Source organism: Colobus angolensis, unplaced genomic scaffold, assembly GCF_000951035.1.
Source record: "Colobus angolensis palliatus isolate OR3802 unplaced genomic scaffold, Cang.pa_1.0 Scaffold273, whole genome shotgun sequence".
Classification (NCBI taxonomy): domain Eukaryota; kingdom Metazoa; phylum Chordata; class Mammalia; order Primates; family Cercopithecidae; genus Colobus; species Colobus angolensis.
The window spans coordinates 1,827,756-1,845,670 of NW_012115966.1; the positions used below are offsets into that span (position 1 = coordinate 1,827,756).

Here is a 17,915-nt window from a genome sequence, read left to right on the forward strand (position 1 = left end):
GATCAAGGCCATCCTGGCTAACACGGTGAAACCCCGTCTCTACTAAAAACACAAAAAATTAGCCGGGCGTGGTGGCAGGCGCCTGTAGTCACAGCTACTCGGGAAGCTGAGGCAGGAGAACGGCGTGACCCCGGGAGGCGCAGCTTGCAGTGGGCCAACATCGCGCCACTGCACTCCAGCCTGGGCGACAGAGCAAGACTCTGTCTAAAAAAAAAAAAAAAGAGGGGAAGTTAGTGGAAAGACCTGATGAAACACACACACACACACACACACACCTTTCCCCAAGAGAAAGTATGCTGTAGAAGAAACCAGGGAAGGAAGAGAGACAGGATAGAAAAAAAGGAAATATCTGCAGAGGCCTAACAACTCCCTTTTCCTTCCCAAGAAGCTAGAGGATGAAGAAGCTCAGCACCAAGGGGGAGGAATGGCATAGTGCTTCAGGTTTTACTAACCATCTCTAAAAGATCTCTAGGCCAGGAATCACTTTTAACAGAGACAACTGCCTAAAAACTAAAAGACTTTTTTGTAATAGTGCATATAAGTTTAATATGCTAAAAATTATTTTTTAAAGAAACGTAGTAGCAGCACTTATTAGAACCGTCCATGCCCTGTCAAATCTAGTATTAAGCACCCTACTCTATGGCCATCAGTGTATTACAGGAATAGCGTAGTCAGGGAAGATTACATTATTTTAATCCCTGAAAAGGGCCATATTTTCAGACTGTAAAAGTGATTAGTGCTTCTACATGTGGCTTGTCAATTATCCCAGCACCATTTGTGGAATTGGGTGTCCTTTCCCCACTTCACATTTTTGTTTCTTTGTCGAAGATCAGTTGACTGGAAGTTATTTGGCTTTATTTCTCGGTTCTCTATTCTGTACCATTGGTCTATATGCCAGTTTTTACACCAGTACCATGCTGTTTTGGTGATTATGGCCTTATAGTATAGTTTGAAATCGGGTAATATAATGCCTCTAGGCTTATTCTTTTGCTTAGTCTTGCTTTGGCTATGCGGGCTCTTCTTTGGTTCCACATGAATTTTAGGATTGTTTTTTCTAATTCTGTGAAGAATGATGGTGGTACTTTAGTGGGAATTGCATTGAATTTGTAGATTGCTTTTGGCACTATGGTCATTTTCACAATATTGAATCTACCCATCCATGAGCATGGGATGTGTTCCCATTTATTTGTGTCATCTATGATTTCTGTCAGCCGTGTTTTGTAGTTTTCCTTGTAGAGGTGTTTCACCTTCTTGGTCAAGTATATTCCTATGGTATTTTTGTTTGTTTTTTGTTTGCAGCTATTGTAAAAGGGATTGAGTTCGTGATTTCATTCTCAGCTTGGTTACTGTTGGTGTATAGGGCTAATGACTTAAATCTAAGACCCAAAACCATAAAAATTCTAGATGATAACATTGGAAAAACCCTTCTAGTCATCGGCTTAGGCAAAGACTTCATGACCAAGAACCCAAAAGCAAACGCAAAGACAAAAACAAAAATTAAAAAAAGGGGTTTAACTAAACTAAAAAGCTTCTGAACAACAAAAGAAATCAGCAGAGTACACACAACCCACAGAGTGGGAGAAAATCTTCACTATCTATACATCTGACAAAAGACTAATATCCAGAATCTACAAGGAACTCAAATCAGCACGAAAAAAACAATCCCATCAAAAAGTGGGCTAAGGACATGAATAGACAATTCTCACAAGAAGATATACAAATTGCCAACAAACTTATGAAAACATGCTCAACATCACTAATTATCAGGGAAATACAAATCAAAACCACAATGTGATATCAACTTACTCCTGCAATAATGGCCATAATAAATAAATAATAATAAAAAAATAGATGTTGGCATGGATGTGATGAAAAGGGAACACTTTCACACTGTTGGTAGGAATGTAAACTAATACAACCACAATGGAAAACAGTGTGGAGGTTCCTTAAAGAACTAAAAGTATATCTACCATTTGATGCACGAATCTCACACCTGGGTATCTACCCTGAGGAAAGAAGCCATAATACAAAAAAGGTACCTGCACATGCATGTTTATAGCAGCACAATTCACAATGGCAAAATATGGAACCAGCCCAAATGCTCATCAATCAACAAGTAGATAAAGAAAATGTGATATATACACACACACACACACCCCTCTACACCCATGGAACACTACTCAGCCATAAAAAGGAATGAAATAACAGCATCTGCAGCAACCTGGATGGAACTGGAGACCATTACTCTAAGTGAAGTAACTCAGGAATGGAAAACCAAACATTGTATGTTCTCACTCATAAGTGGGCGCTGAGCTATGAGGACACAAAGGTATAAGAATGATACAATGGACTTTGGGGACTCGGGGAAAAGGGTAGGAAGGGAGTGAGGGATAAAGGACTATACATTGGGTACAGTGTACACTGCTCAGGTGATGGGTGCACCAAAATCTCAGAAATCACTGCTAAAATTATTCATGTAACCAAACACAACCTGCTCCCCAAAAACTTACTGAAATGTTAAAAAAAGGAAAAAAAAAGTGACTAATGCATTTAAATAAAAGACACAAAGAATGATAAGTGCTTATAAAATACAAAGCTTTTCTTCCCCGAGACACAAGATGCATCCTCACATGAAATGTAACAGGCTATGAACCTTATCCCAAGTAAATGGCAAACATAAAAAAGGGTATAATCCTATAGGAGGACATAATGTAATGGCATGTTTACCAAAGGGCAGTCTTATTCTCAATAATAAGCATATTCAGCCAATAAAATGCAGTGATTTAAATATAAATAACTAACTGCATAATAAACAGTTCAAGTAAACTAGATGATTCCAGTTCTCTGCATGCAACTGGCTTTTTGCCATACTACCACCAGCAAATCCCAAAGAACAAAGTATTTTTTTAAGTTTTCTCAGAACCTGCTAAAGGAAACTATCAAGAATGGAAATTCAGAGAGCAGATCACTCAACAACTTACAAAACTAAATATCTTCATTAGTATAGTGACGAGTAAAAAAAGAAAAGGACTAACATTTAATTCCTTTCACCACAAAAGGATATTAAAATTATGTGAAGATCTTTGAAAAGAGTATATTAATATGGAAAATAACAAAATAGCTGTCTGAAAAACCTCTGAAAAAAGTAGCTAAAATGGTAAGTCTCACAATCATCATTGACAGAAGTGATCACTTACTATTTTTTATTTGCTAGGCACTAATGTGAAGCACTTTACATGCATTATCTCATTTCATATTATGAAACATCTCTGCTTTACATATGTAAAAATTGCGATTCTTATGGTTAAGTTACTTGCTCTGGGTCTCAGAGCTAATAAATGGAGGTGGAACTTAAATTCAGTTTTGTGTGAATCCAAAAGCACTGCTCTTATCCATTATACCAGTGCTTCCCAACCTTTGTCACATGATGGCACATATTTAAAATATTTGTAAGGCTCACTGGGGTGAGCTGAAAGAGCTTGGTGAAAAAAAAATTTTCTTGCTTGTCCTGGGGTCAAAACAAAACAAAACAAAACCCACACACACAAAATTTCTTTTTATTATGAAATTATGGCATAAAAAATACAAAGTATTACAGATGATATTAAATATAAAATTGGTATAAATTTAGTATTTATACCAAATACAATTTTTTCAAATTACCAAATGCATGGTAGGGTAGGCACAGTGGCTCACACCGGTAATCCCAACACTTTGGGAGGCTGAGATAGGAGAATCATATGTGGCCAAGCATTTGAGATCAGCCTGGACAACATAATGAGACCCCCATCTCTACCTTTTTAAATAGTAAATAACCAAATTACCAAATTCAGGAATTTTAAAGAGGAAATCATACCAAAGATGTTCAAATGTAATTTCAACTGCTGTAAAAGTTTGAACTTCTAAAAATGATTTAAAATTTCAATCCTATAAAAAATTTGTAAACAGCACACCTATATGCCATCCTAAGCACTGGAACATTGGTTGGGAAGCTTTGCATAGTATATTTTCAACAGAATGTCATAATTAAACACTAATTTGATATACCTACCAAGATCTTTCCAAGAACACTTTTTTTTTTTTTTTTTTTGAGACAAACAGTCTCACTTTGTCACCCAGGCTAGAGTACAGTGGTGCCATCTCTGCTCACTGCAACTTCTGCTCCCAGGTTCAAGTGATTCTCCTGCCTCAGCCTCCCAAGTAGCTGGGACTACAGGTGCACACCACCACGCCCGTCTAATTTTTGTACTTTTAGTAGAGATGGTGTTTCGCCATGTTGGCCAGGTTGGTCTTGAACTCCTAACCTCAGGTGATTCTACCAGCCTCGACCTCCCAAAGTGATGGGATTACAGGAACGAGTCACCATGCCCAGCCCTTTCCAAGAACATCTAAAGGAAATTCAAACCAAAGGTTATCAAAGGAAGAATTATAATACTGAAGTGTCTGTTAATAATCTGGCCCATGCTAGCTTCTTAATTTGGTATGATTTCCATAATACCTACAATCTGTAACATTCATTTTGACTTAATAAGAATAGCTAATCTTCATGAAGCTAGTACTATGTGCCAAGCTGTGTTCTGCTTTACATCACTATATTTTATCCTCACAGCAATCCTAGAAGTAGCTCTATTTTCTCCATTTTAAAGATAAGAAAACTGAGGCCAAGAGAAATTAACTTTCCCAAGGCTATAACTAGTAAATGGGAATTAGGATTTGAAGCAGTCTGACTTCAGGACCCATGCTATTAATCACCATGTTAAACTATACTCCCATAAGAAAATATATCATGTGCCAGGAGACACAAGGGTAGGTAGATAGATCTCAACTTAAACTAAGTTCCATAGTGATAAAGTAAAAACGACTTGCATCTACAGCAAAGGAGATATTATCCAGGAAAAAAAAAATTGTACACTGTTTTGGGTACATTTTGCTTACAGAAATAGCATAGAAGATAATTTTAATTTTCTATGTGTGTTACGATATGGCTCAAGCAAGAACATTATGTTTCTGCAAACTACTTGAATTTCTGGACTTAACTTGCTCAAGAATATTTAAAAAAAAAAATCTTACTTAAAAAAGAATGAAGCTGATAAAAATTGAAAGCAAATATGTTTAGTACTTTGATTTTTACTCACTGCCTTTCAAGTTCCCTAAGTCATCAAGTGTCTAATTTTGTTTTTAATTAAATGCACTATTTGTAAAATCCTGAATAAAAATTCTTCTAGACATATGGACAAGTTCCACCTGTCCAAATTGTGCCTGCCTAATCCTGCCTTTTGGAAGAAAGTCTCAAAGTTTCCAATTACATTACAATAAGCTGATGTCCTGAGGGTATCTCTGTTGGTCAGTGTAAATCAAATCACTCACAGAAGATGAGAATACATCTTTAATTTCATAACCAATAAATCAATAAAGAAAATGCTGGCCAGGCGCGGTGGCTCACTCCTGTAATCCCAGCACTTTGGGAGGCTGAGGCAGGTGGATCACGAGGTCAGGAGATCAAGGCCATCCTGGCTAACACGGTGAAACCCCGTCTCTACTAAAAACACAAAAAATTAGCCGGGCGTGGTGGCAGGCGCCTGTAGTCACAGCCTACTCGGGAAGCTGAGGCAGGAGAACGGCGTGACCCCGGGAGGCGCAGCTTGCAGTGGGCCAACATCGCGCCTGGCGATAGAGGGAGACTCCGTCTCAAAAAAAAAAAAAGTGAATGCCCTAAATGTTATAGTTTATATCAAATTTCTCAAAGGCCCCAAAGACCAATGTTCAACATTTGCTGGCTCAGGCTGGTTAACAGTAAATACTTGAGGAGCACCTACTATGTACCAGGGACCATGCTTATCCACCTGTTATACAGACAGTGGCAGTCTAGAACAATTTGAATTCGCATCTTCTGAAAGTTCAAGTATACAAACCGGAAGCTTAAGCTCCAATACATAACTTTCCCTTTATAGTATATCCAAAAAACTATTACCAGAGCCTCTGCAATCTACAACCAACCAAATACGTTAAGAAGAGACTACCGGGGCACTTAGCATGTCCTAGAGTACAAAATAAGTCTTGGGTTACAACGGTACATTCTGTCCTCTGGAGCTTTATACCACGAAAATTTAGCACTTCCCCTAAAGTGACTCCTTTTCCTCAAAAATCAATTGTTTTAAAAAGTAAATTTCTATTGCTTACAGAAACCCCTACTCCTACTTATTCATCTCTAATGGAAATACTACCCTAGAAAATACTAATAATGAAGAAATGTGGCTTGATTTATTAATAAGCTAATGCCAGGATTCTTTGTATGATTTACTGAGCCACTCAAAAATTTTAAAACTCGTGTTGAGTAAAACACATCCGACTGCACAAAAAAAGCCACTTAAAACGACTATCAGATAACATAAACAGTAATTCCTGAAGCCAATGGTTTTGCTTTGAAGAGGCCAAAATGGATACAACAGCCACCAGAAGTCTACCATAGTCTTTACAGTAAGTATGTCCAACTCTGTAACTTATCCTAAGATAATTATTCCAACTGCACATCATCTATAGCAACTGTTCAGCACTCTCCAATGTGTAATCTCTTGTTCACTATATCTTCTGCTACAAACCTCAAACAAATCATTCTTTAAATTTCTTCAGCTCACACCATTTCCCATCCTTCTATAAAAACAGAAGAAGGCGTTATAAAACTTTGAAAATAAAAATGATAGAAAGCGGTGGAAAGGTAGAGATGCCTTCTGCACCCAAGCTCTTTTCCTTTATATTTGATAACTTGTCATTTATCTCATCTACCTACCCTCATGTTCCTGGATAATCCAGGGTTCCTCCAACAGTTCAAAAGGCTCTCTCACTAACAAATGTCAACGTCCTTATGTGACCATTCTGTTCCAGTCTCTATACCATCCATTCAAGCCTCCTAGCTTTATCCTGCCAAAGAACACGACGCTCCAAACTCACAAACCATTACCAACACGCTCCAACCCAATGTAAAACCTTCCCGAGTATTAACTCTTCCTTTATGAGCTTTCCCCATATTCCTACTCCCTCAATATCCTACCAGCCCATACTCCCAAGTCTCTCTGCTAAACGCAATTCCAGCCCGGAGTCACACCCTCTACAGCCTAATTCCCGCAACCCCAAAACCCCACCCCCCTCATCACGCCCTCTGGGGCCTCAGCTATGAACCCCAACACCCCGCCCCACACCCGGCACGCCCTCCAGATCCTTTAGAGTCCTTTTCGTCGGCCCGACTAGACCCCGTTCAGGCCTTCCAAGCGCCTAGGCTCTCCGGACCACCACTCGTCCCCGCCTCCAGTCCCTCACCGAGTAGCAGCAGCTTCACTTCTTTGGCCGCTTTTTCTCCGTCCTCCCGTAAGTTGCGGTCGATCATCTTGCTTCGCTCCACTGCCGCCTTGTCTTCGGCGCTCAACGTGCAGCCCATGGTGGCGGCGGAAGAGGGGACACCGTCCCGGGCTCACTCACACACCGCGGGAACTGCGGTTCGGCAGGTTAAGGCAGCGTCTACTGCTGGGCGGCGGCCCTCTCCGTCAGCTCCCTTAGCGCCGTGAAGAACCGGATATCCGGCGTTTACGACACTTCCGGCGACGCCCCGCAGCCTTCACCGTTTAAACCACTCTCCTCGGGGAGAGGAGTTGAGACCGAAAGCGGAAGTCACGGGGACCTGGCGGCTAGGTTGGGCGGCGGATCTACAGTTTCGAGGTTCTGTCAAGTTCGCTGCCCGCCGCCCAACTTGAAGCCTCATTTACCTTTCGGCTACCTGATTTGGATAAATGGAGAAAAACCGGGGCCTCCAACAAATAATGCCCTCCCGCGTTCAAAATGCCAGTTTTGGGGCGGAAATGTCTAAATTAAAGCCTACATCCCGCGCGGGAATTTCTGCTGATAATTTCTCTGCTGTTAGAAAACCCCTTTGATCTCTTGCTCTGGAGACTCGGGGCCCCTACCCAAGCGTGGGACACTGCCTCTGTTGGGGTTGTATCGGATCAATGAAATGTGAACAAGCTGCCCGGCCTGGGCGCCGTTCACGTCACACATCTGAGACCGTAACACCGACTGTGTTCTGGACCTTAGCAATATCTTTTTGCCCTCTCTGGCCCACTGACTCCTCTCAAAATGTCCCCTGGTCCTTATGCCTTTCACGTTTTTTTGTGGGCTTGAGATTTGCTTAACTCCTATGTTGGCAAAAGGCCACATGAAATCGCTAGCAGATACTCGATAACCTTAAAGGTAAGCCCGTAGTTCCTCCATAAAATTTCCATGCTGCCCTTCTCTCCAGTATAATTCAGATCTTCCTACCTTAGGGTCTTAGAACTAAAACCAAGATAAGTCAACTTCAGTTCCACACCCTGAAACAAACCAGTGCATCCTGTGAATCTCCTATTAAAATTTCCTGTTGCGATTACATACAAAAGGAGAAATTCTAGTAAAATTTGCCTCTCAGCCCTATTCTCACCTGAAACAAGTCCACTGTGAAAGCCCCAGGCCGATAGCATCTTTCACTAATAACCCTGGATACTGCGTGAAGGTAGTCCTAAATGAACTTTTCAGGCAAATAAGCCCATAATTACTATACATTCTAGGGAAGGGAACTCAGTCCCTAAACCCTTTCCCTGTGATTGTAAATTACTTTCTTTCTCTAATAGAATCTGAACTTGAGAATGTAAGGTCCCAACAGAGAGGTCTATATAGTGATGATTCATTAATTAGAAGGATTTAATTAGAGGATTAGAGCCACTTTAAAAAAGACTCGTCCACCATAACTCTTAGCAATGCCAATTCTTCAAGGTTTGAATAGTCCCCCAGTCATTCCCAAATGACTGTTAGAATGAAAGGGACCGCTTTTCCATTATCAATACTTTTGGGGAAAAAGGGCAAGAGGAAAGGGAAGTAAAACCAATATTTATTGAGTACCTATTTGCCAAATATGGCTAGGTGCTTCCACATCCCATCTCTTAATCCTCACAACAACCCTGTGAGGTAGGTAATAAAGATCCCCATTTTTACAGGTGAGGAAGTAGGCTCAGAGAAATTAAGCAGCTTTCCCAACTTCACACAGTGAGTAAGTAGATCTCTCTGACCCCAGAGTTACCCTTTTCTATCATGCCCCTCTACGATATTGCCTGGGGACACCTGACCACAGAAAGTCTAAGGTTTTCATCTAGGATTGGGAATTACCCCAACACCAGCAGGATGCAGGAAAAAGTAACTGACCGGATGGTTGCCTCAATCTGTTGATTCTTCAGTGAGTTAGCTCAGATTTTGTCCAGGAACAGCTTTCAGAGCCAAAGATTACGTATTGAACTTTACCAAGGCATCCTGGTGACTAGAAAACTCCTGGAAGGTGGTCATAGCAGAAATTGTTGGGAAAGTTCTCAGCATAATAAAAGATAAATTTTTATTTCCTTCATGATCCACTCCTACAGGGAAAAATAAATGGCAAATGAACCCATGTATGTCAAACTCTGTAATAAACACCAGTGAGATCACAGTGTCAGAAAATTTCAGCCTGAATTAAAGATACCCTTACTCTTAAAACTTTCTTCTTTGATGTATGTGAAGGAAGGGTTGGAGGGCAAAGTCAAAGGTAAAGGCAAAATAAATTAACAAAATGGCTGTCAGGCAATGTTTAATGCCCTCCCCTTCCTCCTCCCACCACATACACTCGCGTTTCCTCCTTCCATTGGACTCACACTGCCACCTGCTGGCAATGCTTTGTATCTAATAGCTGATTAGTGGTATTGGAAAGTTTTTTCCCTGTCTAGGAATGATTGATTCCTCAGTATGCATTTATTTTAATAGGGAGGAGAGGTGAATATGTTTTTCAATCACAAACGACTCTCCTCCCTATATATACTATGTTTTTAGGTGACTTCCTCAATGTAATAGGCACTAGACTGGTATAATAATCTAGTGGTAGGAAGACAAACCTAGAAATTTTCCTACAACAAAGGGGGAAAGCTGTTTGCCCAGTTTCATTTAATTTTTTTTTCTTCATTAGAGAGTTTCATTTACAACCCCTATGCTTTCTACAATCTGCAGGAAGCTTCCAGGTATGCATCTTGCTGCCATGGGCTGAACTCTCAGAAGTTAGAACCATGGACATATTCTCCAGTATATTTCTGAAGCACATTCTGTAGTGCTTTATCAGATCAAAGTGCTTTGTGAAAATACAAGGTATCTCATCAAATTAGACTATGAACTCCTTAAAAGCAGTGACCACACACCCTGTGTGGGTCCCAGGGACTAGTGGGTGTTCAACTATTATGCACTGAATTGAACTAAAGGAGTCAATGTTGATATCAGTATAACCTTTTATAAAAATTATTTATTAACTGTTTAAAGGGGAGACTATCCAACTCCCACCAGCCCATTTCCCCCTTTGATGCTCAGTGAGCCAGGAATTTGTTCAAATGCAGACCACACCACCCTCTGGCCCTGCCTTGACCCTTTAGTGTTACCTGATTCAATTGAGGGAAGTAGGATGGACAGGTGGTCCCAGATGGGTGTCCTGTCCAGTTTGCAATTATTCCCTCTTTGTTGAAAATACCACCACCAATACCAACCAACACAGTTCCTACAGTCTCAATCAATGAACAGCCAAGACCAACTCCTGTGCCCTCTCTCCAACCCAGTGCTGCAGATAGGAGAGAGATTTAAGTCTTTGTCACTGAAGCTAATTTTGAGAGCGATGAATGGGAGTAGGAAGGCATTTAATGGATCATGGAAACCCCACCCTTCCCATGCCCAACCTTAAGTCTCTTGTACCCGATTGTCCACGGGACTGGAGGTGGGTCGCTGCCATGAGGAGAGAGATCAGGGAAGCCAGTCCTGGAAAGAAAAGATTCGCAGTATTATTGATCAGGCTGATTACGTAGACTCTCTGTATCCAGCTACTTTACCAATTCAAATGCTAACCTCCACCCTCGCCCATCTGACCCCCAGGCATTCTAGTTCTTCCTCCTAAAAGAGAGGAAAGCCATTCTGCCTTATTCTTGTCTCTGCTGAGATCAGGCTCTACCCTTGATCTCCCGTGTGCAGGAGAGAGACAGAGAAATAGAACAGAAGGGCTTATCCTGAAGAGTGGGAGAGCGGTCAGCTTTCCTATCTTCTACTCCATGGACCCTAATTTCTATTTTGCCTTGTTTCTGGCCAAACTCAGTAAAGGAATACACCCTACTGGTCCTCTCGTTTTAAGGAAATCTCAGGTATAAAACCAGAAAAACGAGCTATTAACTCAAGTGGAAACACTTGGCTATAATTTAGTTCTTTTTAAACCTAGCAAGGAAATGAGAAAACACGGGTCATTTTCTTACCTTGCTTGGGTGCAATTACTGCCCTGGACAATTACACTGAAAAATAAAATATCCTAAATGGCCCCTAGAATAACTCCAAACCTGGCCTGCTGCCCTGTATCCTCCAACTCCTACCCTTAGAGAATTCCCTGCCTCTGGAAGCATGGAAATTTCACTGGTTGAGAGGCTTCACCTCACCTTTGTGACCCTTTTCTCTCGTCACCGTCTCACCATACCCAGGTTCCCTCCCCCAGGAGTCAAAGATCACAGCCAAGTCCAAGGCTTTTGCACACGTTCGTCCTGTTGACTCTGTTCCTGACCCAGGAAACACTAAGCAAAAGCTGTGTGCAGAGACCCCAGCCTCAGCCCTAGCCAGCTGGGAAAAGGTGATCCCACAAGGCGGTCCTTGCGATCATAACTGGCCCCCAGCCCCATATCCCTCCGAGTGTCCAGTGGCCCATCATGACTCCAGCCGGGGTGAGGGGGCAGGACGGAGGTAGCTGTCTGACATGATGATGTCGCTGGTGAGTTGCTGCTCCAGGAACTCAGGGGTCTCCTCAGCTATCTGGCCTGGGATTCGAAAGTCAACAGCAGGTGGCTCCTGCTTGGGGCTGGGTAAGGGTCGGGAAACCCAGGACTCAGAAGGACAGCCAGTCCCCTGAAGGAACTGCAGGAAATTCTCCTCAATGGAGCCCTCCCGGCTAGGTAGCCTCAGCTCCTCCTCTGGAGCTGGCTTGAAGAAGCAGACAAACTGCTTGCTGAGCTCCCCCCGGATCTGCCGGTTGAGACATCCATAGAAGAAAGGGTTGGAAGTGAAGCAAAAGTAGCCGATCCAGGTCACCACACTCTCCACCTGCCCAGTTGAAATGGGCTGAGCACTCAGGGCAACATAGAGGTGGAAAGAGAAGTAGGGCAACCAACAGAGCAGGAACTGTCCCCCCACAGCCAGAAGAACCACTGCTGCTTTCCCTCCCCCAAACGTCCGGTGTGGGGTGGTCTGGGGGGCCCCCGAGCTGGTGACCATCGTGGAGCGGCTGCTGAGAGATTCAGAGCGTTGCCGGGGTGTCTCCATCCACGTGGGGAGCGGCCCATGCTGCATGGCAGCCACGCGGGCCACTCGGAACATGCTGCAGTAGACCACAAGGATAAGAAGCAGGGGCAGCAGGAAGTAAAGGACAGCAAAGACCACCACAAAAAGCTGGCAGTAGGCACTGTGGCTCCATTGGAGTGAACAGCCTGGGGGGACACTGGGAGCTCCTTCCTCCCAGGTGACCCTTCCCAACACTGGCACAGAAGCCATAGCCAAGGCCTTCACCCACACACCCACCAGCACAGAGGCTACCAGCCCCAGCGTCATGCGCACCTCGTAGCGCATGGGGTGGACCACGTAATAGTAGCGCTCCACATTGATGGCCGACACTGAGAGGATGGCCAGGCTGACAAAGCACACGCTCAGGAACAAGTAGAGGCGGCAGGCCACCTCCCCAAAGAGGGCGTGGTCAAAGAGGGCGGAGCTGGAGAGCATGGCCAGGGGCATGAGGGTCAGGGCAGCCAGCAGGTCCACCAGGCAGAGGTGGAAGACGAAGACAAATTTTCGGAGGGCGGGCGTCCTGGCGATCACGGCCATCACAGCGGCATTGCCAGCCACAGCAGTCAAGTCCAGCAGGAGCATGAAGAAGAGGGCCACAGATTCCGAAGCGACATCCCGCAGCCCCACCTCCGGGACCCCACTGGCAGTAGAGGGACCTGGGGTTTGAGGGACCCTCCCCAAAGTCGAAGAGTTCCCTGATGACTGGGGGATGGGTGAGGACTCCATGGGGCCGAAAGAGGACACCCAGGGTACCTCCTGTCACAGGCCCATCCCCCATCCTAGTCCAGCGACCCTGGGATGGAAAGCCCAGGCCCAGGCTTCCCGGTTTCGTAGGGGGCGTCTCCTACTGGAGCCTCTTGGGCAGGTTTGTCTGCCTACAGAGCGCCAGGCCAGGCAGCTGAAGGATCAGAAGCTCATATCCCCTTTCCGGCCAGAGGTAGCTCCAGGATCTGCCTTGGTGACTGCTAAGAAGCAGGAGACGTGAGAAGTACAGGAGCCTGACCCACTCAACACTTCGCCTTCGAAATGGCCTTCACCTCTTCCTTTTCCATCTCCTTTCTGCCATTCTCATTCTCCATACCCTTTTACCCTTTGCAGAACTGTTAGCCGGGGATTCTAAATCCTCTGTCTCTCCTTCCCAGGGTCCTGCTAATCTCTGGGATGGTGCCTCAGTTTTAGGGTTCCTTATGTAAATTTCCTGATTTCTTGTCTCCTCAGAATGGCAGGAGCTGCTGGGGAGTAGAAGGAGCACAAAATTTAGTTTCTAGTCCCAGTTCTGGGCATTACTAACTCTGTGAATCTTCTGAAGTTCAGTTTCCTCATAAATCCATCTGTAAAAAGAAAGGAAGAAGACTTGCTTCACAACTGTGTTTCTGGATCCTGTGTGATTTGTTAATAATAATATTAATGACAAGCAGTAGCATTAATACGGCGTTTTCCACATGCCAGGCCCTGTTCTCAGCACTCTACCTATATTAACTCATTTTATTCCTCACACAACCCTATGAGGTAGATATTATTTTTATCTCCATTTTGCAAGGGGTGAAACTGAGGTCTAGAGAGGTTAAGTAACTTACCCAAGGTCACACAGCTAGTAAGTGGCAAGGGCTGGGCACCTACCTGGGCAGTCTGGCCCCAGGGCCAGTACTCTTGCTCACTGTGCCATGCCATATGTGAAGGTGCCCTCCATGCCGGCTGGACTATAATAGGCATCCAGTAAATAGTAGTTGAATTTCAGCTGTCTCTAAAAATGTCTGTTGCTGCTCTGGGGCTATCACCTGAGAAGGGGAGCTGTGCTTTAGGTTCTTTTGACATCACTACTCCCAGCACAAAGAGCTGCCACTTTGGGAATGTTGAGAAGGAGCAATGAAAATAAAATGTCCCGGCTGGAAGGAAACAGGGAAGCCAGCTCATCCAGCCTCCACTGCTCCCAAAGCCAGAAGTCACTTTCAAGCTGCCCTCCTCCACCCACTCATGAACTCTTCAAGGCCACTGTGTCCCTCTTGTGGGAAAGGAGCTGCTGCCAACCTCCAGCTCCCCAGATCTCCAAATCTCTGGTCTCTAGAGCTGATCCTTGGAGGATCCCTGACTAAGAACCCCCTTGGTTCTAGACTGTTACTGCAGTCACAGAAAAAGAAGTAAGGAGGAGGCACTGAGGTTGCTCAGTTTAAAAACCCATCATTTCTATGGCTGCAATAAAGAGGACCACATGGCAAGATGGGTCTCACTCTCCTCCACAGTTACAGCCTTACAATCACCTTTGGTTTTTGGTGTTTCCACAAACCTTACACCGATCCAACTTCTAACATGCTATGCCTGCAATAGGTGCTGGATACAATTTTGTGAATTGAATCAAACTCAAATTGATAGTTGAATCCCTGCCCCCTAGGACAAACTCCAAGAACACTCAGTCAGCCAGCTATGTGCCAGCCAAGGGACTCTCTTGTGGAAAGGGTAGCCGGGGTTCCTGGACTTGAGGAAGCCCTAACTTTGGGCAACTGCCTAGAGACGTGCCTCTCTCTAGGGATACAGAAAGCTCATTTCACAGTTAACATGCCCACAGAGGTTTAGGGTCTGCAGAGAAGATGAAGAGTGGGCACAAAAGTGAAACATTAGCTTCTCATAAGAGTCTACCAGGAAAAATGCCTGAAAGAAATGCTAGGAGAAGCATCCTTCCTCCTTACTCTCCATGCTGCAGTTTACCTATCCCTTCTGCCTATGAGTGAAGCCCAGATGATGTGGTTCAGAGTCCCTCCCTGGTGGCTGAAGGAGGAGACCCACCATGTCTGGATGGACATCAAGAGTCCCAGACGGAGGGAAGCAGATGTGGTTTCCACATGGAGCTGGAGGGATGCCATGCAGCCATGATGGAGCCCTGAGCACGAAGGCGTTGGACATTGCTCTTTTTCATAGCCCCCTCAAGCTTGCCAGTGTCTCCACAATGACTCCTAAATGCCAGGACTCCAATTTTTCTCTTAACAGACAGATCAGTGTATCTGGCTACTTGGCACTCCCTCACTAATGGACAGGGGCTATGGAGGGGAGGGCTGTGGTGTAGCAGTTTCATAGGTGAAACCAGTGATCTTTACTCTTCTCCCAGGTCATATCATTATGCCTACTCCCCCAACAGATGCTTTCCTTCCCCCACTACTTCCTTCCAACAGCACCCCTCTTACCTCCAGGACCTTCAGTACCTAGAAGGCTTTGCCACTAGGGCCTGAGATCTGGGCCTCTAGCAGGGGCATGGTCAAGTTACAGGATGCAAGATGTGCATAAGTGCCCAGCCCAAGGCCACAGAGGTATTGGGATTCACATGCACCTGTTTTCCAGATCCAGAGCTTCCATCCCAAAGACCTGAGCCTAGCTTTCCTTCAGACAAGAGCATGCCCCTCCTAAGCTAGGGAAGATTTCTGGGGAGCTACAACACCTCTCCTCAGCAGAGTTGCCCACGCCCAGGACACAGTTGCCCATCAGCCTGGATGCTGAAGGGCCCATTCCTAGAATGTGGGAGACCCATCTCCATGACATGGAGCAAGACAGACGGGGAATGCTGTTTGTCTGCAGGATATGGGTACTCCTGCCGGCAGGAGATGATCAACCCCCCAGCTCTGGGCTTCAGAGATGCCCACACCCCAATACCACCTTTGGGATACCTGAGAGGCCATCTCCTGATCAAACTGCTCACCAGAAGGTAGGCAGGGCTGGTCCTTGGAAAGCCACCCTTCTATGGGGGATACCTTGGCACTCACCACCAGGCCCTGGGTCTGGCCCCCATTCCTGGCCTAGTCGGCAACTCCTACCTTTGCTGAGCAGTCCCGGCTCCCATGTGATAGCTCCTCTCAGCTGATGCTTCTCCAAAGCTGCTGAAGCCTGAAGCACTGCAGTGAGCGGTGAGAGGCAGCCGGCAAAGCAGAGTGCTCCGAGAGCCTCTGGGTCCTAATGGCCTCCTGCTTCTCACCCAACCCCTCAGAGTCACTTCTGGAGCAAAAAGATGGGCACCAATACCCCAGGCAAGGTGCCGGGCAGTGAGCTCAACTCCTCTCTCTTCTCTGAGGCTGCTAGATTGCATCTCAAAAGTTTCGTGGGACCAGGTAATGATAGGTAGAGGAGACCCTCCTGACCAGCCTGATGAAGTAAAAAAAAAAAAGTACATGGCGTCAGAAAATACAGGTTTAAGGCCGGGCTATGGCACTTACTAGCTGTGTGACCTTGGGCAAGTTACATTTTGGCCTTGATTTCTTAGTGGTTCAAAGAGAAAATAGGAGAGATGCATGGTTCTGTGTGACATCAGAACCAAGGTGCTGATGCATCAGGTCAGCGCAGACCCAGGGCCCCAAGGCTTAGGCCAGGGAGGGGACTGAGGCTCCAGGGGATGGTCCAAAGTTTGGTTCCTTTGGAAGCTGCCTAATGCATATGGGGGACAGGTTTAGGAGCAGCACTCAGGTTTGAAGGGCAGCTGAAGGCCTTGTCTTAAAGCTGTCCTTGCCACCAAAAAGCAAATTGTTATTATTTGCTTAGATTGTATGTTTATTGGGAGTGGGGCTGTAAGGGCTGATGGAGATTGGCAGGGAGGGGACGGGAGGATCTAACCTCCCCCCGAGCCACCATGGGAACCACACAACACTGCTTCCTGAAGGAGACAGAGTGGGAGCCAGGGACTCAGGAGTGCTCACACTGATCTGGATTTGTAGGACTGGACAGAGCTGGGGAGCATCAGCCACTGAGCATCGCCCATCTGTGGCATGATGGGCCTTTAGAGACGCAATGAAGGGGCATGGCTTCTCTCTAGCTATGAAGAAAATGATCATTTCCCCGGGTACATGACTGATACCCAAGGATAGAATCCTAACATTGCAAAGCTGTAAGACGTCCTACAGGCCATGGTGTCCATGTTTCTGAGACCCAGAGAGATAAAGAGATTGCTGAAGGCCACATAGCTCCACATGGCAGAGCCATGAGCCTAAACAGGGAATTCAGGCATGATACCCTACTCCAGAGCCTTCTTCCCTGAGACTTGCCTATCTAGGGACCCCTTCTGCCTCTAAGAAGGAAAAAGGGATTTCTGGAATTGTTTACCAGACCTAACCCAAAGAGCCATAAGAACAATGAGTTACCCAAGGACCTCGCTGGGACAGGATGGCTGCCCCAGGCCCCAGGTCAACAACAAAGAGGCCACTGACCAACCAAGAGCCGATATAACAAGTGCCGCTGTCACCAGCCACCACTTTTTGAGCTCTTATGAGTGCCAGACCCTTTACATACAGTTTCTTCAATTCTCACACCAATCTATGAGGCAGTCATGATTTGCCCTATTTTATAAGTGAGGAACCAGGTGCCAGAGAAGTGACTTTCCTCAGATCACACGGCTAATAAGTGCCAGAGCTGATATTTGAACCCAGATCTGTTTGAAGTCCAAGTATTTCTTCGTCCTTCTTCCTTGCCTCCATGCCCTCTCCAGTGGCCTGACACAAGACTGTAGACTACAGCCCTAAAAGCTATCTTCATAGAAGTAGTCACTGCCT

At 45.2% G+C, this 17,915-nt stretch overlaps 2 protein-coding genes across 2 annotated transcripts in view; both read right to left on the bottom strand.

The window, feature by feature from the left end:
* Positions 1-7,591, bottom strand: part of GNAI3 (guanine nucleotide binding protein (G protein), alpha inhibiting activity polypeptide 3) — a 47,071-nt gene extending 39,480 nt beyond the window's left edge. Inside the window, exon 1 of the mRNA XM_011948159.1 lies at positions 7,315-7,591. Within this exon, the coding sequence (XP_011803549.1) occupies positions 7,315-7,432 (118 nt within the window). The 5' untranslated portion in view covers positions 7,433-7,591. The remainder of the gene's footprint in view (positions 1-7,314) is intronic.
* A 3,114-nt stretch (positions 7,592-10,705) lies between these two features.
* On the bottom strand, positions 10,706-16,275 carry GPR61 (G protein-coupled receptor 61). Its single transcript, XM_011948113.1, has 3 exons — positions 16,194-16,275; positions 11,502-13,724; positions 10,706-10,839 (listed from the first exon to the last, which is right to left on the bottom strand). Exon 2 carries the CDS (start codon positions 13,117-13,119, stop codon positions 11,764-11,766), a length of 1,356 nt encoding a protein of 451 aa, XP_011803503.1. The 5' UTR covers positions 13,120-13,724; positions 16,194-16,275; the 3' UTR covers positions 10,706-10,839; positions 11,502-11,763.
* Positions 16,276-17,915: the final 1,640 nt, after the last annotated feature.

What these genes read in the sequence shown, in the direction of transcription:
- GPR61 (XM_011948113.1), bottom strand. Translation starts at nt 13,119, where the DNA reads ATGGAGTCCTCACCCATCCCCCAGTCATCAGGGAACTCTTCGACTTTG.